This window comes from Anomaloglossus baeobatrachus, chromosome 3 (genome assembly GCF_048569485.1).
Source record: "Anomaloglossus baeobatrachus isolate aAnoBae1 chromosome 3, aAnoBae1.hap1, whole genome shotgun sequence".
Taxonomy (NCBI): Eukaryota; Metazoa; Chordata; class Amphibia; order Anura; family Aromobatidae; genus Anomaloglossus; species Anomaloglossus baeobatrachus.
In genome coordinates, this window is record NC_134355.1 from 26,819,953 (window position 1) to 26,842,663 (window position 22,711).

General features: G+C 50.3%; 1 protein-coding gene across 1 annotated transcript in view; it reads right to left on the bottom strand.

The window, feature by feature from the left end:
- The window catches only part of WDR26 (WD repeat domain 26), an 87,977-nt gene that overhangs the window by 32,423 nt on the left and 32,843 nt on the right, over positions 1-22,711 (bottom strand). Inside the window, 10 exon segments of the mRNA XM_075339081.1 lie at positions 2,343-2,404; positions 2,539-2,670; positions 2,673-2,700; positions 4,250-4,297; positions 4,299-4,370; positions 5,179-5,319; positions 8,543-8,681; positions 9,767-9,923; positions 18,307-18,404; positions 19,324-19,460. Of these exon segments, the coding sequence (XP_075195196.1) occupies positions 2,343-2,404; positions 2,539-2,670; positions 2,673-2,700; positions 4,250-4,297; positions 4,299-4,370; positions 5,179-5,319; positions 8,543-8,681; positions 9,767-9,923; positions 18,307-18,404; positions 19,324-19,460 (1,014 nt within the window).

Consider the following 22,711-nt stretch of genomic DNA (forward strand, 5'->3'; position numbering starts at 1 on the left):
CCTTCAGGTGTATCAAGATTGAGAGCAACATCAGGGTCCGAGCCCCGAGCTGCAACCTCCGCCTCGTCCTCCAGAGAGTCCTCAAGCTGAGACCCCGAGCAGCGTGAAGAAGTCGGGGAAGATTCCAAGCGAGCCCGCTTCCTCGTGGATGCAGGGCCCTGTCCCTGAGGATAGATAAGCTCCTGTCCAGCAGATTCCCTCAGGGGCTGCGGAGGGAGCACGGTCCCAGAACCTGGATGACCGCTTCGGATCCCACTTCTACCAGAGCCCTAAGGGATGGAGAAGGAAACACGGCATGAGGCTCCGGCCGTCGTACCCGCAATGGGTACCTCAACCTTAACAGCACCGCCGACTTAGTGGGGTGAGAAGGGAGCATGCCGGGGGCCCCCGTGAGGGGCCCTCTTTTCTTCCAACCGATACAATCAGCAGCTGCTGCTGACTAAAATGGAGATGTGTGAGTGGATGTGTGCCTCCTTCCACACAAAGCATAAAACTGAGGAGCCCGTGATGCACGGGAGGGTGTATAGGCAGAGGGGAGGGGTTACACTTTTGAGTGTAATACTTTGTGTGGCCTCCGGAGGCAGAAGCTATACACCCCAATTGTCTGGGTCTCCCAATGGAGCGACAAAGAAAGTTACATTTTCATTTTGTCCTTCCACATTGCTATAATTCCTGTGAACCACCTTAAGGGTTAATAAACTTCTTGGAAGTGGTTTTGAGCAGTTTAAGGAGTTCACTTTTAGAATGGTGTCATTTACTGCCCCATAGGCCTGTCAAAGTGACTTCAAATGTCATGTGGTCCCTAAAATCAAAATAGCTATTGGAAATTTTATTGGAAAAAATGAGAAATTGCTGATTAACTTCCCAATAAAAAAAAAAAAGTTGAGTTAAAAGCTTGTTTCAAAACTTTTGCTGATGTAAAAGTAGACCTGTGGGAAATGTTATTTAGTAACTATTTTGTTTGACAATGCTCTGGTTTAATGGCATAAAAATTCTAAGCTTGAAAATTGCAAAATTGAAGAAAAAAAAAAAACAATTGCCAAAATTTTGATCTTTTCATTAATAAAACAGAAATAATCAACCAACATTCACCAGTAACATGAAGAACGATATGTCAAAATAAAATTTAAAAAATAATTCTCGGAATCGTTAGGATCCGTTGAAGCGTTCCAGAGTTATTACATCATAAATTGACACTGGTCAGATATTAGTATTTATTAATAATTATGACTACTACTAAAAAATAATAAAAAAAAAATAATAATACTAAGACTAATAAGAATACTAATACTAAGAACAATAATAATAATACTAAGAATAATAATAATAATACTACTAAGAATATTAATACTAAGAATAATACTAAATAATAGTATTATTATTCTTAGTATTAATAACTAATAATAATAATAATAATAAGAATAAGAATAAGAATACGAAGAATACTAAGAATACGAAGAATACTAAGAATACTAAGAATAATATTGATAAGTTATATTATAGCTAAAAGAATAAATAATATTCTCAATACTAATCATTATAATAATAATAAATAATAATAATAAATAAATAAAAAAAAACCTCATAATGTACAAAGTTGCTCGAGTCCTTAAGGGGCTAAATCTAACAGTTTTTATTTATATTGCGCCAACATATTCCCGCAGCACTTTACAATTCAAAGGGGATATAGTCAGACATTACAGAATAACACAGGCAGGGGGTCATACCCTCTTAAATGCTGTAGTTCCCCGAGTATAATTTTTTTTTTTTTGTTTTTAAAACAAAACACTCCACATCTCTGGCGCTGGTCCACCAATGTCAATCAGCACATGCTAAAGAACCACAGCGCTCGCACCTGCCCTAGTATTTAAATAAATTATACTCCGGGACCAACCTAATTGAGGAAGTGGTTGGCCAAGCAGTGGACGAATCTTTCAGTTCTCTTGAGCACCATTTTTACCAAACGCCAAGGATCCCCAGTGTAGACCAGATTTTAAAGGGACTTCCGGTTTCAGGCCAATGTATGCTGAACCATTTAGCAGGTGGTTATGCTTTTATCCTGGGCTCTGTATATTTAGCCTCCATGGCGGGGATAGCCGTCAGCGGACGCTTATTTGGTCACCCGTCTCTCCCGACTTTCCCTATAAATAAACCTGCCACGATTGGCTGATCTAACCTTAGAGGTGTCTCTGGGGTGGGGGATGAGCAGCTGCCAGACATTAACAGATCAACCACGTTTAAAGTTCGACCTGCGAGATCTTTGTATCCCCAAGATGGCAGATTTGTGGGGGACAATGTGGGTGTCCGCCAAAGAGGAAAAAAAAAGCTCAGACATTGGCTACCTGAGTAGCTACGTTTAACAATGCTAGTCTTCCATTTTTTGATATTGTAAATGACATGATGGATGGTCTTCTTGTACTCCTGAAACAGACAGCAGACGCTGTGGTTACATGGGGTGAAACCCGCCAAAGCCGGCATCTGATGATATCTGGGGCATACGAGACCCCCATAATCCTCAGACAAGACCCCCAGACACAAGACGGGCAGCTCTCACATGTTTTCTATCTGTAAGGTCCTCGAAGTTATAGCCCCGGATCCTCTGGTGAGTGTCTGAGGCCAGGACGGTCTTGCCGTCACTTAGGCACCACAGACATTGCACCCGCACACCTTCCAGGAGTCCAGGAGATTGCCGTCCAGATCCTGTGGAGGGACAGATAAAAATGAGACATTTTATGCATGATCGCTGGGATGCTATAGATCTAGAGAACAGGGGTCCCACATTCCTGTGAATGGAGCCCTGGTGTGACCATCACCGTCTAGAGAAGGGTGTAGTGGCACATTTGAAGAACTGCTCCATTCAAACGGGGATCTTTGGATCGCCGGTCATAAAATGTTTATGGGACAAAGCCTTTAATTATTGATCGCTTCCGGTGGTTGTTGAATTGGTGGTCTACAGCTAGGGGCACACCACAGGTTAAAGACCACTGGCATGTGTGACTATGGGGAGGGACAGCTGCGGTACATACACACTGGCATGTGTGACTATGGGGAGGGACGGCTGCAGTACATACACACTGGCATGTGTGACTATGGGGAGGGACGGCTGAGGTACATACACACTGGCATGTGTGACTATGGGGAGGGACAGCTGAGGTACATACACACTGGCATGTGTGACTATGGGGAGGGACAGCTGCGGTACATACACACTGGCATGTGTGACTATGGGGAGGGACGGCTGAGGTACATACACACTGGCATGTGTGACTATGGGGGAGGGACGGCTGAGGTACATACACACTGGCATGTGTGGACTATGGGGAGGGACAGCTGAGGTACATACACACTGGCATGTGTGACTATGGGGAGGGACAGCTGCGGTACATACACACTGGCATGTGTGACTATGGGGAGGGACGGCTGAGGTACATACACACTGGCATGTGTGACTATGGGGAGGGGACAGCTGCGGTACATACCACACTGGCATGTGTGACTATGGGGAGGGACGGCTGAGGTACATACACACTGGCATGTGTGACTATGCGGAGGGACGGCTGAGGTACATACACACTGGCATGTGTGACTATGGGGAGGGGACAGCTGCGGTACATACACACTGGCATGTGTGACTATGAGCAGGGACGGCTGCGGTACATTACACACTGGCATGTGTGACTATGAGCAGGGACGGCTGCGGTACATACACACTGGCATGTGTGACTATGAGCAGGGACGGCTGCGGTACATACACACTGGCATGTGTGACTATGAGCAGGGACGGCTGCGGTACATACACACTGGCATGTGTGACTATGAGCAGGGACGGCTGCGGTACGTACACACTGGCATGTGTGACTATGGGGAGGGACGGCTGCGGTTACATACACACTGGCATGTGTGACTATGTGCAGGGACGGCTGCGGTACATACACACTGGCATGTGTGACTATGGGGGGGGACGGCTGCGGTACGTACACACTGGCATGTGTGACTATGAGCAGGGACGGCTGCGGTACATACACACTGGCATGTGTGACTATGAGCAGGGACGGCTGCGGTACGTACACACTGGCATGTGTGACTATGAGGAGGGACAGCTGCGGTACGTACACACTGGCATGTGTGACTATGGGGAGGGACGGCTGCGGGTACATACACACTGGCATGTGTGACTATGAGCAGGGACTGCTGCGGTACGTACACACCGGCATGTGTGACTATGAGCAGGGACGGCTGCGGTACGTACACACTGGTAGAACTGTCCACGTTGGCCACCGGTTACAAATCTCTTCCCCATCCGGATTCCAGGCCACGCTGGTCAGACTGTCTTCATGAGATTGGCTCATTTTTGTCCTTAGCTCTCCAGTCTGAAAGAAGACAGATGTAAATCACAAACGTCAGGAACGGGGCGCTGGCCCTCACCACGGATCAGGTTTCCAGCAGAGTTCACATCAGGTCAGGAGAGTACACTGTGCGAGAAGTGGTGGAGCAAACGAGATCACAGAGGACCGACAAGTGCTGCAACGTCACACTCCCTCCCCTGTCAGTGTCCTTAATATGCCATCTTATGGACACTAATCGTTTATACAGACGCGCCAGAAAAAAAAAAAAAAATTAGGTCACTCTGAACATACACTACTGATCCCGAGTTACCTCCTGTATTATACTCCAGAGCTGCACTCACTATTCTGCTGGTGCAGTCACTGTGTACGTACATTACATTACTTATCCTATACTGATCCTGAGTTACCTCCTGTATTATACTCCAGAGCTGCACTCACTATTCTGCTGGTGCAGTCACTGTGTACGTACATTACTGATCCTGAGTTACCTCCTGTATTATACTCCAAAGCTGCACTCACTATTCTGCTGGTGCAGTCACTGTGTACATACATTACATTACTGATCCTGAGTTACCTCCTGTATTATACTCCAGAGCTGCACTCACTATTCTGCTGGTGCAGTCACTGTGTACATACATTACTGATCCTGAGTTACCTCCTGTATTATACTCCAGAGCTGCACTCACTATTCTGCTGGTGCAGTCACTGTGTATATACACACACATATCTGAGGATCAGTAGAAGTAACATTGGGTCTGTCTTTGGCTTATGACCCATGTAGACCCCTTCCTCAGGTTCCGGTTTCGTACCCTTCGCTGTGATCGGACCTCACCTGTACATTCCACAGCCAGAGCTCAGAGCAGTCGTCCGGACCACAGGCTACAAGGTAGTTGTCATCCGGGCTCCAGGCTAGGTAGGACACCCCATACGCATGGCCTTCTAAGGTTTTAAGTAGTTTTAGCTGGTGCGTGTCCTGCGGATAAAAAACAAAAAGAAACCTTTAAATGGCCTATTCTTGACATTAGAAGGGGCGGCTGATTGTTACAGTTGTCAAAATTGGAAGCAAAGCCTGTTTTCTCATGCTTTCCGTACCCACTGCTCCTTGTGTTGGTGAGCATACCCCAACTTTGGGTTATTGAAATGTACAATTTCGATATTAATGGATAAACCAGATTAATAGAAAAATAAATAAATCTGCAAATGGATACCAGTAATGTCCAGTGCATGGCATAGGCACCGGAGCAGATGCTGGCTGAAATATATAGCCGACGTCGCACAATAACAGCCATGTGATTGCACTGATCTCCACCATTAAACCCCTTAGATGCTGCGGTGAATAGTGCAGACAGCATCTAGGCGCTCTAATATGGTCGCCAAAGCAGCCCCCTTATTAAAAGGCACTTCTAATTTACAACCGGGTATACCAAAGCATTATAGAGAAGGATCAAACATTAGTGACTAAAGGAGAAGTCGTTACAGATGGGCGAGACCGAGAACCCCCGGTTTTGGGTGTATGCTGGTACGCAGGTCGAGGAGTCATGGCGGCGGCCGGGACAGGGCTTTATTCACTTTTGGGCCCCTCCTATGAAGCCGGCTCACTCCTATAAGATTCCTGTGCCCAATTAACATTCCTGCCGGGTTACATCTCTTATGGGGAGGGACGCTGACCTCCTTCACGAGGCTGTAATTAACTCGCGCACCTCACACAACAATACAACGTGCCGGCGAGAACTGGTTTAGCGATTACTTTAGTTAAAATTCTCCGGTGTCCAATAATTTAGATACTTTGATTATTGTGGTCCAGAACTGCAATATAGGTCAGACAATGAAGTCCCATATTTTTCGTTTTATAAGACGCACTGGATTATAAGACGCATCCCAAATTTAGAGGAGGAAACTGGGAAGGATCACAAAGTAGCATGGTCGGCGATGCTGCAGGCTAGGCGGATGTGTCGCGGCTCAGGAGGGTCAATGTATGGAGGGTCTGTGATGCTGCAAGCTCGGAGAAGGGGATGTTGTGGCTCAGTGGATGGAGGGTAGACGATGCTGCGGGCTTGAAGGAGAGAGTATCGTAGCTTTGATACTGAGGGCTCAGGGGTATCGCCGCCGCGGTGGGCGGCATTGAACTGTCAGTGGTTAACGGGATAGACTTCAAGAAACTGGCTGCGGAGGCAGCGCGTGCGCAAATTGGCCTGCGCGGCAATTTTCTTGAAGTCCATTGCATCAAGTACCAGCGGATCACAAGGAGCCTGCAACGCTCCGGCAGATCAATGGCGGCCGCCACCGCAATAGCCCCAAGCCTGCAGTTATCGCGGACCCTCTGTCCTGTGACCCTCCTGAGCTGCTCCACTGCAGTGACACTCCTCTGTTGTGAATACATTTTCCAGTTTGGGGCTCCCTCTTGTGGTCAGTGCTGGCAGAGCAGACTGACTTGTGGAATGACAGCCACACACCTGTGGAGGACTGGCAATCAGGTCTTTCTGATTGAGTAATTTTCTCCTGTTACTTGCCGGTGCTCAATGGATCTCGTGTGTGCTAAGGACATTCTGAAACCAGCCCTGTTCTCTACCAGAACTCCTGTCAGATAAGTTGGTCTTTGTACCTCTGTTTATGGTTTCCACTTTCTTGGTGTTTTTTCTGTTTTGATACTAATGCTTGATTCCTATTTTGTCTGTGTGGAGTTCCTGGTGGAATTGGATCATTCCCTACTAGGAGTGTCTGTTGTATTGTGTTTTGTCATGCTTGGTATTAAATTCAGTCCCTCATCTATATTAGTGTTTTTGGATCCCAGTAACATCAGAGTACTGATAATAGTGGGGGAGAGCCTGTGTAGGCTCAGGATCTTTTCAAATCAGGCGTGCTGAGATTTATTAGGGTTTTTACGGCTGCAGACAGTTGCTCTTTCCTATCCTTTCCTATAAAGATAGCTTGGGCCTCACCTTTGCTGAATCTTTTCTGGCTTTGTATTGTGTTTTCCTATATCACCATAGTCTTTACATGTGGGGGGGGGGGGGCTATCTATATCTTTGGGGACTGCTCCGAGACAGATTAGCTTTTCTTATAGCTGTGAGATTTAGTTCTCCGGCTGTGTCGAGATGACTAGGTCATTGTAGGCTCGTCCCACGGCTACTTCTAGTTGTGTGTCAGGATTAAGTCTGCAGTCCGTTAAGGTTCCAGCCACTCTGGTTACTTTTTGGGTTTCTGCATTTTTGATCCTCCTCAGTCCCTGAATCATAACACTCCCCCCTCCTCTGAACTCTCAGTATTGCCAACTCTAAGGCATACCCGGATTATAGGAGATACCCCAATGTTCCCAGTTTTTGTTTTTTTTGGAGGGAGGAGAGTGCATCTTACGATCTGGAAAATAAGGTAGTTTGCATTTAGGCTTGGATTTTAGGTACAGTTCAGATAAGTCACAAGATCGACATTTATATTTAATTTTTTCTTCTTCTCTTAAAATTTGGGTGGTATAAAATTATATCATTTGTTGTCCCTGGAAAATATTAGGCTGTGGTTTTGTGCGGATTCAGCAGCACAACATCTGAACTCTTAAGCCTAAGGATGATTTTTACTTTCTGTGGATTTTGGCAGGCATTCCCCTCAAAGTGGCCCATAAACCACCTCCCATGATAATCCGCAGCGGAAACTTGAGGGTCTGACTCAGATTCCTGCCCTGGATTCGGCTTCAGACCATGTCAGGGGGATTTTAAAATCGCACTGGAGGTTTTCTACCTTTACGAGGATCATTAAATAAACATTTAATAATCCAAAAAGAATATTTCCGCATTATCAACTAATTTACCAAGATTGGTCATTATACGTCAGAACGTTACCTGCTTGGACAGTTTGGTGGAGGAGGATAGTGCTCTGAGCTGTTACCTGGGGGTAGCCGCGGCCCCTCGGTACCGGTCACTTACACAATTGTGGAAACAGTTTGGTGAAGGCAAAAATGCAAACACCCCGGTGTCATCTTCCCAGGTGCTGCATTAAGCTTTGTGTATGGGCTTTTAGGAAAAATATCCAGAGTGGAGGTCATTGTGCACTTACCTCTTTGCAATACAACGGGATGAGCTGTGCAGCTTTACCTCTCCTACAACACTATCTGCAGGGGTAAATACGGATACCCCGCAACACTCACTGCTGACACCTATGGTAGTTTTGCCCTTTCACGTGTAAAGCCCATTTTACACTCTTACCGGATCGACCTGCCATATTATAACAGTTGTGTCTTTTGATCCTGTCGCTAGTTTAGTGCCATCGTTGGAGAACTTGCAGAACCAGACTTCGTTGCAGTGCTCCGTGAGGACTTGCTGTGTGAAACATGGAAACTGTTTCCTGAAAACAGAAGGAATAAGAGCGGCGTGAAAAAAAAAAAAAAATCTACACAAATTTTTAATGCCCAAGATTATTTCACGTAAACCTCAATGCAGAAATATGGGTAACAATAATATATAGGCGGCTGCTTTACATAAATGCATGAACCCCTTCAAGATGGAGCATTTTTCATTTCTGCAGTTTTGTCTTTTTTCCTTCCCCTCTTTCAAGAGATTTTTTTCCTGTTGACATTGCTGTATTATAAGGACTTGTTTTTTTGCGGGACAAATTGTAAGCTTGAATGACACAGACTATTCATTTTAGGCCCTGTGCGCACACTGCGTTTTTGCTGCAGAAATTTGAGAAAACCGTTGTAACCTTTCTGCAGACGTTCCCCAGCAAAACCTATGGAAAAAAAAAAAAAATTCAAGAAAATTCTTCTGCAGAATTTCTTGAGAAAAAGAATGTGCATGTCACTTTTCTGCAGGTACCTGCGTTATTTTGCCATGGATAAATGGGGGACACGCACCAAAAACACGTAAAAAAAACGCATGGTTTTTGAACGCAGGTGCGCTAATCTTTCACTCAGGATTTTTCTTGAGAAATTTCTCTTCTAGTGCACACAGGGCCTTACAATATAATGTACTGAAAACAAGGATGGTGGAAGGAGGAGAAAAAAAAAAACAAAAATGGGATGAAATGATGAAATAAAGTGGTGGGATTCCAATTTCTTTATTTTTCACTTGGGGGGGTGCTTTTAGGGAATTGTATGATATAAAGATGCGTTGAAAAAAAAATTAGTTTGTATTAAATAAATATTTTTTATTACTATAGTTTGGGTTTATTGCCATCCTTATTTTTCCGGTCTAAGGAGGTGGAAATACTCGTTTTGTGTTGGCAAGTTGTCTTTTTTCATACCATTTTTGGGTACAAGCAATTTTTTTTTTTATATATATTTTTTTTTTTTAATTTATTTTGAGGGGAGGTGTGGCGATTGAAATGCAGAAATTCTATCGATTCATCCCCCACTCCCTCGAGTTAGGCCATGGCCCTGATCTGTGGATGGACCATAAATGTGAGACCCCCTCTAATGCCGCGTTACCTACCTGCTGCAGACGTGATCAATCAGCAGGGATACAGAGTCCAGATTATTGTCAAGTTTGGTGTTGTGGTAGAGGCACCGATCTCGCTGTAGCTCCACAGCTTGCCGTAGTAGAGTTTGCAGACGTCTGGGTGGTAGCATGACAGATGGCGGAAGGTAGGCTGGAGAGGGGGGGAAATCAGAACCGGAGAAAAGGGTGCAAGTGAATAGATCGACGTTACTCTTCATTTTGCAGCTCTAACACTAATGATGAATTGCACAGATTGACTGCAGGGGCCTGATGACTGCAGGGGCCTGATGACTGCAGGGGCCTGATGACTGCAGGGGCCTGATGACTGCAGGGGCCTGATGACTGCAGGGGCCTGATGACTGCAGGGGCCTGATGACTGCAGGGGCCTGATGACTGCAGGGGCCTGATGACTGCAGGGGCCTGATGACTGCAGGGGCCTGATGACTGCAGGGGCCTGATGACTGCAGGGGCCTGATGACTGCAGGGGCCTGATGACTGCAGGGGCCTGATGACTGCAGGGGCCTGATGACTGCAGGGGCCTGATGACTGCAGGGGCCTGATGACTGCAGGGGCCTGATGACTGCAGGGGCCTGATGACTGCAGGGGCCTGATGACTGCAGGGGCCTGATGACTGCAGGGGCCTGATGACTGCAGGGGCCTGATGACTGCAGGGGCCTGATGACTGCAGGGGCCTGATGACTGCAGGGGCCTGATGACTGCAGGGGCCTGATGACTGCAGGGGCCTGATGACTGCAGGGGCCTGATGACTGCAGGGGCCTGATGACTGCAGGGGCCTGATGACTGCAGGGGCCTGATGACTGCAGGGGCCTGATGACTGCAGGGGCCTGATGACTGCAGGGGCCTGATGACTGCAGGGGCCTGATGACTGCAGGGGCCTGATGACTGCAGGGGCCTGATGACTGCAGGGGCCTGATGACTGCAGGGGCCTGATGACTGCAGGGGCCTGATGACTGCAGGGGCCTGATGACTGCAGGGGCCTGATGACTGCAGGGGCCTGATGACTGCAGGGGCCTGATGACTGCAGGGGCCTGATGACTGCAGGGGCCTGATGACTGCAGGGGCCTGATGACTGCAGGGGCCTGATGACTGCAGGGGCCTGATGACTGCAGGGGCCTGATGACTGCAGGGGCCTGATGACTGCAGGGGCCTGATGACTGCAGGGGCCTGATGACTGCAGGGGCCTGATGACTGCAGGGGCCTGATGACTGCAGGGGCCTGATGACTGCAGGGGCCTGATGACTGCAGGGGCCTGATGACTGCAGGGGCCTGATGACTGCAGGGGCCTGATGACTGCAGGGGCCTGATGACTGCAGGGGCCTGATGACTGCAGGGGCCTGATGACTGCAGGGGCCTGATGACTGCAGGGGCCTGATGACTGCAGGGGCCTGATGACTGCAGGGGCCTGATGACTGCAGGGGCCTGATGACTGCAGGGGCCTGATGACTGCAGGGGCCTGATGACTGCAGGGGCCTGATGACTGCAGGGGCCTGATGACTGCAGGGGCCTGATGACTGCAGGGGCCTGATGACTGCAGGGGCCTGATGACTGCAGGGGCCTGATGACTGCAGGGGCCTGATGACTGCAGGGGCCTGATGACTGCAGGGGCCTGATGACTGCAGGGGCCTGATGACTGCAGGTCAGCAGTAACTTTCCATTCGCAGGACATTAGGCAGCGACACTTATATGGCAGCTGCACTGGTAAAACCCTAGTGATTCCTATAGGGCTTTGCAGTTTAGCCAAGACTCAGAAGAAGGGAATTTTGTTTACTTACCGTAAATTCCTTTTCTTCTAGCTCCAATTGGGAGACCCAGACAATTGGGTGTATAGGCTATGCCTCCGGAGGCCGCACAAAGTATTACACTCAAAAGTGTTAAGCCCCTCCCCTTCTGCCTATACACCCCCCGTGCTCCCACGGGCTCCTCAGTTTTGGTGCAAAAGCAAGAAGGAGGAAAAAGAATTATAAACTGGTTTAAAGTAACTTCAATCCGAAGGAATATCGGAGAACTGAAACCATTCAACATGAACAACATGTGTACACAAAAAAACAGGGGCGGGTGCTGGGTCTCCCAATTGGAGCTAGAAGAAAAGGAATTTACGGTAAGTAAACAAAATTCCCTTCTTCTTTGTCGCTCCATTGGGAGACCCAGACAATTGGGACGTCCAAAAGCAGTCCCTGGGTGGGTAAAATAATACCTCGTAAGAGAGCCGTAAAACGGCCTCTTCCTACAGGTGGGCAACCGCCGCCTGAAGGACTCGTCTACCTAGGCTGGCATCCGCCGAAGCATAGGTATGCACCTGATAGTGTTTCGTGAAAGTGTGCAGGCTCGACCAGGTAGCCGCCTGACACACCTGCTGAGCCGTAGCCTGGTGCCTCAAAGCCCAGGACGCGCCCACGGCTCTGGTAGAATGGGCCTTCAGCCCTGAGGGAACCGGAAGCCCAGCCGAACGGTAGGCTTCGAGAATTGGCTCCTTGATCCACCGAGCCAAGGTTGATTTGGAAGCCTGTGACCCTTTACGCTGGCCAGCGACAAGGACAAAGAGTGCATCCGAGCGGCGCCGTACGAGAAATGTAGAGTCTGAGTGCTCTCACCAGATCTAACAAGTGCAAATCCTTTTCACATTGGTGAACTGGATGAGGACAAAAAGAAGGTAAGGAGATATCCTGATTGAGATGAAAGGGGGATACCACCTTAGGGAGAAATTCCGGAACCGGACGCAGAACCACCTTGTCCTGGTGAAAAACCAGGAAAGGGGCTTTGCATGACAGCGCTGCTAGCTCAGACACTCTCCGAAGTGAAGTGACTGCTACTAGAAAAACCACTTTCTGCGAAAGGCGTGAGAGAGAAATATCTCTCATTGGCTCGAATGGTGGTTTCTGAAGAACCATCAGCACCCTGTTCAGATCCCAGGGTTCTAACGGCCGCTTGTAAGGAGGAACGATGTGACAAACCCCCTGCAGGAACGTGCGTACCTGTGGAAGCCTGGCTAGGCGCTTCTGGAAAAACACAGAGAGCGCTGAGACTTGTCCCTTAAGGGAGCCGAGCGACAAACCCTTTTCCAGTCCAGATTGAAGGAAGGACAGAAAAGTGGGCAAGGCAAAAGGCCAGGGAGAAAAACCCTGAGCAGAGCACCACGACAGGAAAATTTTCCACGTCCTGTGGTAGATCTTGGCGGACGTTGGTTTCCTGGCCTGTCTCATAGTGGCAATGACGTCTTGAGATAATCCTGAAGACGCTAGGATCCAGGACTCAATGGCCACACAGTCAGGTTGAGGGCCGCAGAATTCAGATGGAAAAACGGCCCTTGAGATAGCAAGTCTGGTCGGTCTGGTAGTGCCCACGGTTGGCCGACCGTGATATGCCACAGATCCGGGTACCACGACCGCCTCGGCCAGTCTGGAGCGACGAGGATGACGCAGCGGCAGTCGGCCCTGATCTTGCGTAACACTCTGGGCAACAGTGCCAGCGGAGGAAACACATAAGGGAGCTGAAACTGCGACCAATCCTGAACTAAGATGTCTGCCGCCAGAGCTCTGGGATCTTGAGACCGTGCCATGAACGTCGGTACCTTGTTGTTGTGCCGGGACGCCATGAGGTCGACGTCCGGCACCCCCCAGCGGCAACAGATCTCCTGAAACACGTCCGGGTGAAGGGACCATTCCCCTGCGTCCATGCCCTGGCGACGGAGATAATCTGCTTCCCAGTTTTCCACGCCTGGAATGTGAACTGCAGAGATGGTGGAGGCCGTGGCTTCCACCCACATCAAAATCCGCCGGACTTCCTGGAAGGCTTGCCGACTGCGTGTGCCGCCTTGGTGGTTGATGTATGCCACCGCTGTGGAATTGTCCGACTGAATTCTGATCTGCTTGCCTTCCAGCCACTGCTGGAACGCTTTCAGGGCAAGATACACTGCCCGTATTTCCAGAACATTGATCTGAAGCGAGGACTCTTGCTGGGTCCACGTACCCTGAGCCCTGTGGTGGAGAAAAACCGCTCCCCACCCTGACAGACTCGCGTCCGTCGTGACCACCTCCCAGGATGGGGGTAGGAAGGATTTCCCCTTCGATAATGAAGTGGGAAGAAGCCACCACCGAAGGGAAGCTTTGGTCGCCTGAGAGAGGGAGACGTTCCTGTCGAGGGACGTCGGCTTCCTGTCCCATTTGCGTAGGATGTCCCATTGAAGAGGACGCAGGTGAAACTGCGCGAAAGGAACTGCCTCCATTGCTGCCACCATCTTCCCCAGGAAGTGCATGAGGCGCCTCAAGGGGTGTGACTGGCCTTGAAGGAGAGATTGTACCCCTGTCTGTAGTGACCGCTGCTTGATCAGCGGAAGCTTCACTATCGCTGAGAGGGTATGAAACTCCATGCCAAGGTATGTGAGCGATTGGGCCGGTGTCAGATTTGACTTTGGAAAATTGATGATCCACCCGAAACTCTGGAGAGTCTCCAGGGTAGCGTCGAGGCTGTGTTGGCATGCCTCTTGAGAGGGTGCCTTGATCAGGAGATCGTCCAAGTAAGGGATCACCGAGTGACCCTGAGAGTGGAGGACCGCTACTACAGTAGCCATAACCTTGGTGAAAACCCGTGGGGCCGTTGCCAGGCCGAACGGCAGTGCCACGAACTGCAGGTGTTCGTTTTCTATGGCGAAGCACAAGAAGCGCTGGTGCTCTGGAGCAAAATCGGTACGTGGAGATAAGCATCTTTGATATCGATCGATGCAAGGAAATCTCCTTGGGACATTGAGGCGATGACGGAGCGGAGGGATTCCATCCGGAACCGCCTGGTCTTTACGTGTTTGTTGAGAAGTTTCAGGTCCAGGACAGGACGGAAAGACCCGTCCTTCTTTGGGACCACAAACAAGTTGGAGAAAAAACCGTGGCCCTGTTGCTGAAGAGGAACAGGGACCACCACTCCTTCTGCCTTCAGAGTGCCCAGCGCCTGCAGAAGAGCCTCGGCTCGCTCGGGAGGCGGGGATGACCTGAAGAATCGAGTCGGGGGACGAGAGGTGAACTTATCTTGTAACCGTGAGACAGAATGTCTCTCACCCAACGGTCTTTTACCCGTGGCAGCCAGGCGTCGCAAAAGCGGGAGAGCCTGCCACCGACCGAAGATGCGGAGTGAGGAGGCCGAAAGTCATGAGGAAGCCGCTTTGGTAGCGGCACCTCCGGTGGCCTTTTTAGGACGTGACTTAGGCCGCCATGCATCAGAGTTCCTTTGATCTTTCTGAGGCCTTTTGGACGAGGAGAATTGGGACCTGCCCGCGCCCCGAAAGGACCGAAACCTCGACTGCCCCTTCCTCTGTTGGGGTATGTTCGGTTTGGGCTGGGGTAAGGATGTATCCTTTCCCTTGGATTGTTTGATGATTTCATCCAAACGCTCGCCAAACAATCGGTCGCCAGAAATTGGCAAACTGGTTAAGCGCTTTTTGGAAACAGAATCTGCCTTCCATTCCCGTAGCCACAAGGCCCTGCGGAGTACCACCGAATTGGCGGCTGCAACCGCCGTACGGCTCGCAGAGTCCAGGATAGCATTAATAGCGCAAGACGCAAATGCCGACGTCTGAGTGGTTATGGACGCCACCTGTGGCGCGGACGTGCGTGTGGCTGCGTCAATTTGCGCTTGACCTGCTGAGATAGCTTGTAGCGCCCATACGGCTGCGAACGCTGGGGCAAAAGAAGCGCCGATGGCTTCATAGATGGATTTCAACCAGAGCTCCATCTGCCTGTCAGTGGCATCTTTGAGTGAAGCCCCATCTTCCACTGCAAGTATGGATCTAGCTGCCAGTCTGGAGATTGGAGGATCCACTTTGGGACACTGAGCCCAACTTTTGACCACGTCAGGGGGGAAAGGGTAACGTGTATCCTTAAGGCGCTTAGAAAAACGCTTATCTGGACAAGCATGGCGATTCTGGACTGCCTCTCTGAAATCAGAGTGGTCCAGAAACATACTCGATGTACGCTTGGGAAACCTGAAACGGAATTTCTCCTGCTGAGAAGCTGACTCCTCCACCGGAGGAGCTGAGGGAGAAATATCCAACATACGATTGATGGACGCAATAAGGTCGTTCACTATGGCGTCCCCGTCCGGAGTATCAAGATTGAGAGCGGCCTCAGGATCAGAATCCTGATCAGCTGTCTCCGCATCATCAACCAGAGATTCCCCCCTCTGAGACCCTGCACAATATGATGATGTCGAGGGAAATTCTAAGCGAGCTCGCTTAGTCGGTCTGGGACTGGGGTCTGTGTCAGAACCCTCAGCCTGGGATCCATGAGATACCCCGGGAGGACATTGTTGGTCCAGCTGAGGTGGGTCAGGGAACAAAGATTCAACAGAGTCCCTGTGCTGAGATACCGGCCTGGACTGCAAGGCTTCTAGTATCTTAGCCATAGTCAGAGAGTTTTGCAAACTCCGTCCCCGTCACCTGAACAGTGTTAGCAGGTGGCTCCCCCTGGGCCCCTCTTAGCAGAGGCTCCGGCTGAGTAAGTGCCACAGGGGCCGAACAGTGCACACAATGAGGGTCAGTGGAACCTGCCGGTAGCGGGGTCGTACATGCGGCGCAGGCAACATAATAAGCCTGTGTTTTGGCACCCCTGCCTTTCGTGGGCGCCATGCTATTATCTTCCCTGAGTAACACAATAGGGTATATAGCCAGAAATCAACTGTGCACCATACAGTGTAAAACATATATACCATAAACATATAATGTTACACTACTGCACAATGGGGCTAGCACCACAGGTGCTGCTTACCACCCGCCTAAAGCGGTTGTGATGCCACCAGAGTCCCTGCCTGGGTCTCCCAGACTTTGTCCCCCTCTGCTGCGTCCGAGGAGCTGACAGGAATGGCTGCCGGCGTCCTGAGGAGAGGAGGGAGCCGTGGGCGTGACCCAGAAAGTGCGGGAACTGGTGCCCGCACTGTGCACAGTGAGGGGGGTGGAGTATGCAAAGCATGCTCCAGCCCTCAGTGCTGCTCGTTCTGTGCAGCGTCCCGCCCTTCCCCTGCCTGTCAGGGCTGTGGGCGGGAGGAAAGGAAACTAGGCCGCAAAAAGCCGGGGACTCTAGTAATAAACGCGGCCGCCGTAAAAGCGCGGCCGGCGTGAAAGTCCCCGGCGCACTACAAGTCCCAGCCGCGCCGCAGTGTTTCCATGGCCGCGGCGATCAGTGCGGCAGTCCCTATACATAAACACACTCAGCAACGCTGAGTGTGTAATGGCACATATTAACCCGGTCAGCGCCGTGGTCCCCGGTGCACTAGCACACCCAGCAAAGCTGGAGTGTTGCTGTGCGCGGTCCCCACCGGGATACAGAGTACCTCCAAGTAGCAGGGCCATGTCCCTGAACGATACCCGGCTCCTATCCAGCAGGCTCCCAGGAGTTGTGGATGAAGCGCGGTCTCAGTGCCTGGAGACCGATAGGATCCCACTTCCACCAGAGCCCTGAGGGGGATGGGGAAGGAAAAACAGCATGTGGGCTCCAGCCTCCGTACCCGCAATGGATACCTCAACCTTACAACACCACCGACAAGAGTGGGGTGAGAAGGGAGCATGCTGGGGGCTCTATATGGGCCCACTTTTCTTCCATCCGACATGGTCAGCAGCTGCTGCTGACCAATCTGTGGAGCTGTGCGTGCGTGTCTGACCTTCGCACAAAGCAAAAAACTGAGGAGCCCGTGGGAGCACGGGGGGTGTATAGGCAGAAGGGGAGGGGCTTAACACTTTTAAGTGTAATACTTTGTGCGGCCTCCGGAGGCATAGCCTATACACCCAATTGTCTGGGTCTCCCAATGGAGCGACAAAGAAATTAGTGCAAAACATTGGTGTACGGCCGTGCCGCAGTAGTCTTGCAAATCAGTAAAGTCCGTGAATAAAAGGCTATGTACGAGCTAGAATTTGTGATCGTACAGGCTCTTTAAAAGGCAACCCATCTAATTCATGACACCCTATTTACCGGTGGCATGAATCACACACAGACGTGTAGGTTCTTTTTTTGTAGGGAAAAGCACTTTGAAAATCCGTCCGAGGTCTATGTGTCTCAGAAGACTAGTACAACGACGTCCCTGGTGACTTTTCCGTACCCCGATCACCAGGCCTCTCCATGTGAGTGTACGGAGAAATCTATCGGCCATTGTGGTCCGTCCTCTGAGGAGCATAGTCTCCGGCCGGCTTTTCAAAATAGGCTTATTCCGAAGAGCTGCTGCATCTCAGAGTAAAACGATGGACGGCTGCAAAAATGCGGCCAGTGTCCGATTCACGCTCTCCATGGGTTTGGGGTAGCATAAATGTATCAAGTTCCCTGTAAGTAGCAAAGCTTGGCAGATTGGTGCATGGAACCCCCCCCCCCCCCCCCCTCCGCACCTCCTGGGGCTCCTTGCACCGCCAGCACTCCACCGTACAGTGCCGCTTCCGAGCGGATAAAAGCCGCCACATTCCCTCCGGTACTTTCATGACAAACGGGCTGCAGTAATCTGTGAGGTCAATAATGGCCGAAGATGTGACCCGAGATAGGAATACTTACTCTGGAGCTTATCGAGCAGCTTCGAGCGCGATGCGGTCCCTTTTCCTTCCCATTCTGCCTTTGCTCGCAGGTCTTCTGCGTGACTACACATCAAATACCTGGGATACAGAAAACAAAAAAAGTGCATTACGTTAGTGTATTAAAAACAGACCTCCACTTGATTGTTCTTTAATGCTGATCAATGTATGGGAGAGCGCTGCAGTACCACTCACAGCCACTACTTTGTGTATGGAGCTGGCGGGTTCCTGCGCACCACGGCCACTTAGTGTGGGGGATGAATGTCCTTCCACAGCAAATAGATGGTTCAGACACGGGCGTCAGTGACCGGACATGTCCATAGGGTGATCATAGCATGTAGGGGTTCTGCTTTAATCAGCTTCAGCAGGTTCGGAGAATTGGGAGCAATGCTGCCCGGCTGCTGGGAAACATGCCCCCTCCCAGGGAACGGCGGGGTGCTTGCTGAGCTCTTCATACAAGGACTGGATATTCCATTACACAAAACTGAGGCGGTGCCTGCATTGCACCACAGACTCCCTCCCACAGACTCCCTCCCACAGACTCCCTCCCACAGACTCCCTCCCACAGACTCCCTCCCACAGACTCCCTCCCACAGACTCCCTCCCACAGACTCCCTCCCACAGACTCCCTCCCACAGACTCCCTCCCACAGACTCCCTCCCACAGACTCCCTCCCACAGACTCCCTCCCACAGACTCCCTCCCACAGACTCCCTCCCACAGACTCCCTCCCACAGACTCCCTCCCACAGACTCCCTCCCACAGACTCCCTCCCACAGACTCCCTCCCACAGACTCCCTCCCACAGACTCCCTCCCACAGACTCCCTCCCACAGACTCCCTCCCACAGACTCCCTCCCACAGACTCCCTCCCACAGACTCCCTCCCACAGACTCCCTCCCACAGACTCCCTCCCACAGACTCCCTCCCACAGACTCCCTCCCACAGACTCCCTCCCACAGACTCCCTCCCACAGACTCCCTCCCACAGACTCCTCCTTACCCGCTGAGGACATGAATTCTCTCGGTATTGTATTTCAGTGGCGTCAGCTCGCAGCGCAGGACCTGCAGGGCTTCAAGGACCTTGCCATCTTCCAAGTATTCCAGGTACTTCTGCTGGAGAAGCAAAAACTTCATCCTCTGGAGAAGGAAGAGAAAAGAAGAAGGAGGTAAATGTCACACCCAATGGTGTTGCTTGCTGCCATTTTCAGCAGTTAGTAGCTGGGAACTTGTGTCCCACGGCACAATATAATCTGTGGGGTCTTGGCTCCGCTGCCTGTTGCCCCCGCTATATAGAATTGGAGCCACAAACCGATGGCAGCAGATTTGTATCGAGCTTACAAGTTGTTCCCATACTGATCTATGGGATGGATTACTGAGAAGCATAAAAATAAATATAAAATTTATTTCTATAGCACCAACATATACGGCAGCACTTTACAATACAGAGGGGACATGTACAGACAATATCAGATATCACAGAGTAATGTGCTTGTCGTGTACGGTGCGGCCATAGGGGCAGTCAAATAACGCTGCATGAAGCAGTCACCGGCCAGTATGTGTACTGGTACAAAGAGCTACCGAGTATGGAAGACAGAACGGGAGATGGTTAGATAAGTGAGGAGACAGACCAGTCTCAAGAAATGTGTTTAAGGCACGCTTGAGAATGTGGATACTGGGAAATAACCGGATTGTCTGGGAAAGCGCATTCCAGAAAACTGGAGCACCACCAGAGAAGTGCCGGAGACGAGACTGGGAGGTTCGGATTATGGAGAATGTTAGTCTTAGGTCATTAGTGGAATGGCAGGCATGTTTTCGGTGGTAGGCTGATAAGACTAATGTAGGGTAGTGCAGAACTTTGTGTAAGGGTATGGTTCCACTTGCGCATAGCGTCCGATGTGAGAACATAAGTAGTGATATGCTAATCAGCTGTGAGTGTCAGCCAAAGGTCATGCAACTGAAGGGATCACAGCTGCAAAGAAGAGGGAGGGAAGACTTTCCATCTCCTCCCCAGCCTGTCTCTGCAGACATCGCACTGCAGTCGGATGACATGTGTGAGGTTTCACATGCTCCCATAGACTTGTGGGTGGGGGGGGGGGGGGGGGGGAGAGCATGAGCTGGGAATTGCTGCCAAACAGCATGCTGCAATTCATTTCTCTGGCCAATATGGCATGAGAAATCAATCGCAAATGGACACTGCTCCGTAGTTTTGCACTGGTGCGAGTGCAATCTGATGTTTTATCGGATTGCACACATCCATGCAAAGCGCAAGTGGAACCGAGACCTAAGAGTGATTATATTTTATTCTGTGGCAGATGGGCAACCAGTGAAAAGACTGGCACAGGGCAGCGGCACCAGTGTAGCAGCTGTAAAGAGAGACAGTGGAACCTTGGTTAACGAGAACAGTCTGATCTGGGAGGGTGCTTGTTAACCAAGTTACTTGTTCAGCAAAGCAAGATTTCCCATAGGTAATCATTGCAATGCAGACAATTCCTTCCACAACTTGTTCAATGTCCCATCCTGGTCCCCTATTGTACGTACAACACACACACACACACACCTTTGAGTAGCGGCTGACGGAGGAAGTTCCTGCTTCATCGCAATGCCTGCCGATACCCAGCCTATACCGGCAAACTACAGGACCCAGGAGGTTGGCGATGGAACGGAAGGTACACATTATGCTCACCTTACCTTCTGTTCGTTCCATCGCCAGCCTCCTGAATCTTGTTCGCCGCGAGGATTCCTCCCTCGTTACGATATACCGGCGAACTACAAGAACCATGAAGCCGGCGATGGAAGGTAAGGTGAGCATAATACTGTATGTGTGTGCGTGCTTGTGTGTGTGTGTGTTTGTGTGGACTGCAAGAGTGTTAGAGCGCGGTGGATGTACGGAACCGGAAGTGTGTGCGGCATTTTGCTCGTACAGCAAGGCTTTCTTAAACAGTTACAAATTTACAGAAAGCTTTGCTTGTTAAGCGAAATGCTCGTTAACTGGGTTACTCGTTAAGTGAGTTAAGGTTCCACTGTAGCTGGCTGCATTCATGATAGATCGGACAGGGGAGAGAAGAGCATTGAAATACTCCAGGAGAGAATGAATTAGAGCAACAGTAAGGCCTTGTGCGCACTAGGCGTTTTTGCGGCGTTTTTTACCGCGTTTTTGTGCTGAAAACGCAGTGACATTGCTTCCCCAGCAATGTCTATGGGTTTTCAGAAGTGCTGTCCGCACACAGCGTTTTTTTGTAGCTGCGTTTTTGTGGCGACCACAAAAATGCAGCATGTCAATTATTTCTGCGTTTTTCACTGCGTTTTTCACCCATTGAGTTCCAATGAGATGTTCAACAACGCAATGAAAAACGCATATAGCTGCGTTTCTATGACTAAAAACGCAGCTATAAACGCAAGGGGTGGGCAGTATAGTGATGTGTACAGGAAGAGGATTCCTTCTGTTGGTAAACACAGAAGCATGAATCCTCCCGGTACAGTCACCGCTGCTTCCACAACCCGCCCGGTGCCATGTCAGCTCCGTGCGCCGCCAAGTCTGGGCGGGAGGTGGAGGCAGCGGCGAAAACAAGTGAACAGTAGAAAAAAAAAAAGTCATACTCACCTGTCTGCAGGGTCCCGGTGCCATGCCCGCTCCTGTCCCGGTCCCGCCGCTCTGGCTGTGTGCAGTCTCCCCGGGGCACGTACGAAGCTTGCAGGACCTGGCGGTGGATCACCTGATGCAGTCACCTGACGCATCAGCTGATCGTAATTCTCGCGGTGTCGCCGGCTTTTTCGCGCCCGGCCGGCTATCTGCTGATCCTGCCGTCAGGAGACTTCATCCCTGATTACCGGCAGCTGCTGCAGCGATGGGACAGGATCAGACTCATCTGATCGCCCCAGGAGCTGCCGGTAATCAGCACAGACGTGAGTATTTATTTATTTATTTTTTTGCACCGATGCATCAGCTGATTATAAATCGGCTTTTATACAATCAGCTGATGTGTGATGTGCTTCAGCCCCTAGAACCTGACATCATCTGATCGCTTTGCCTTCCAGCAAACCGATCAGATATTGGATCCGGATTGGACAGCGCGGGACCCTGACCCAGGATTACTGCGGAGGGGGGGGGGGGTTCTTTATTTCAATAAAGATGGAGTCACTAATTGTGTTGTGTTTTATTTCTAATAAAAATATTTCTGTGTGTTGTGTTTTATTTTTATCATTACTAGAAATTCATGGTGGCCATGTCTAATATTAGCGTGACACCATGAATTTCGGGCTTAGGGCCACCTGATAATATACAGCTAGCCCTAACTCCATTATTACCCAGCGAGCCACCCGGCATCAGGGCAGCTGGAAGAGTTTGATACAGCGCCAGAAGATGGCGCTTCTATGAAAGCGCCATTTTC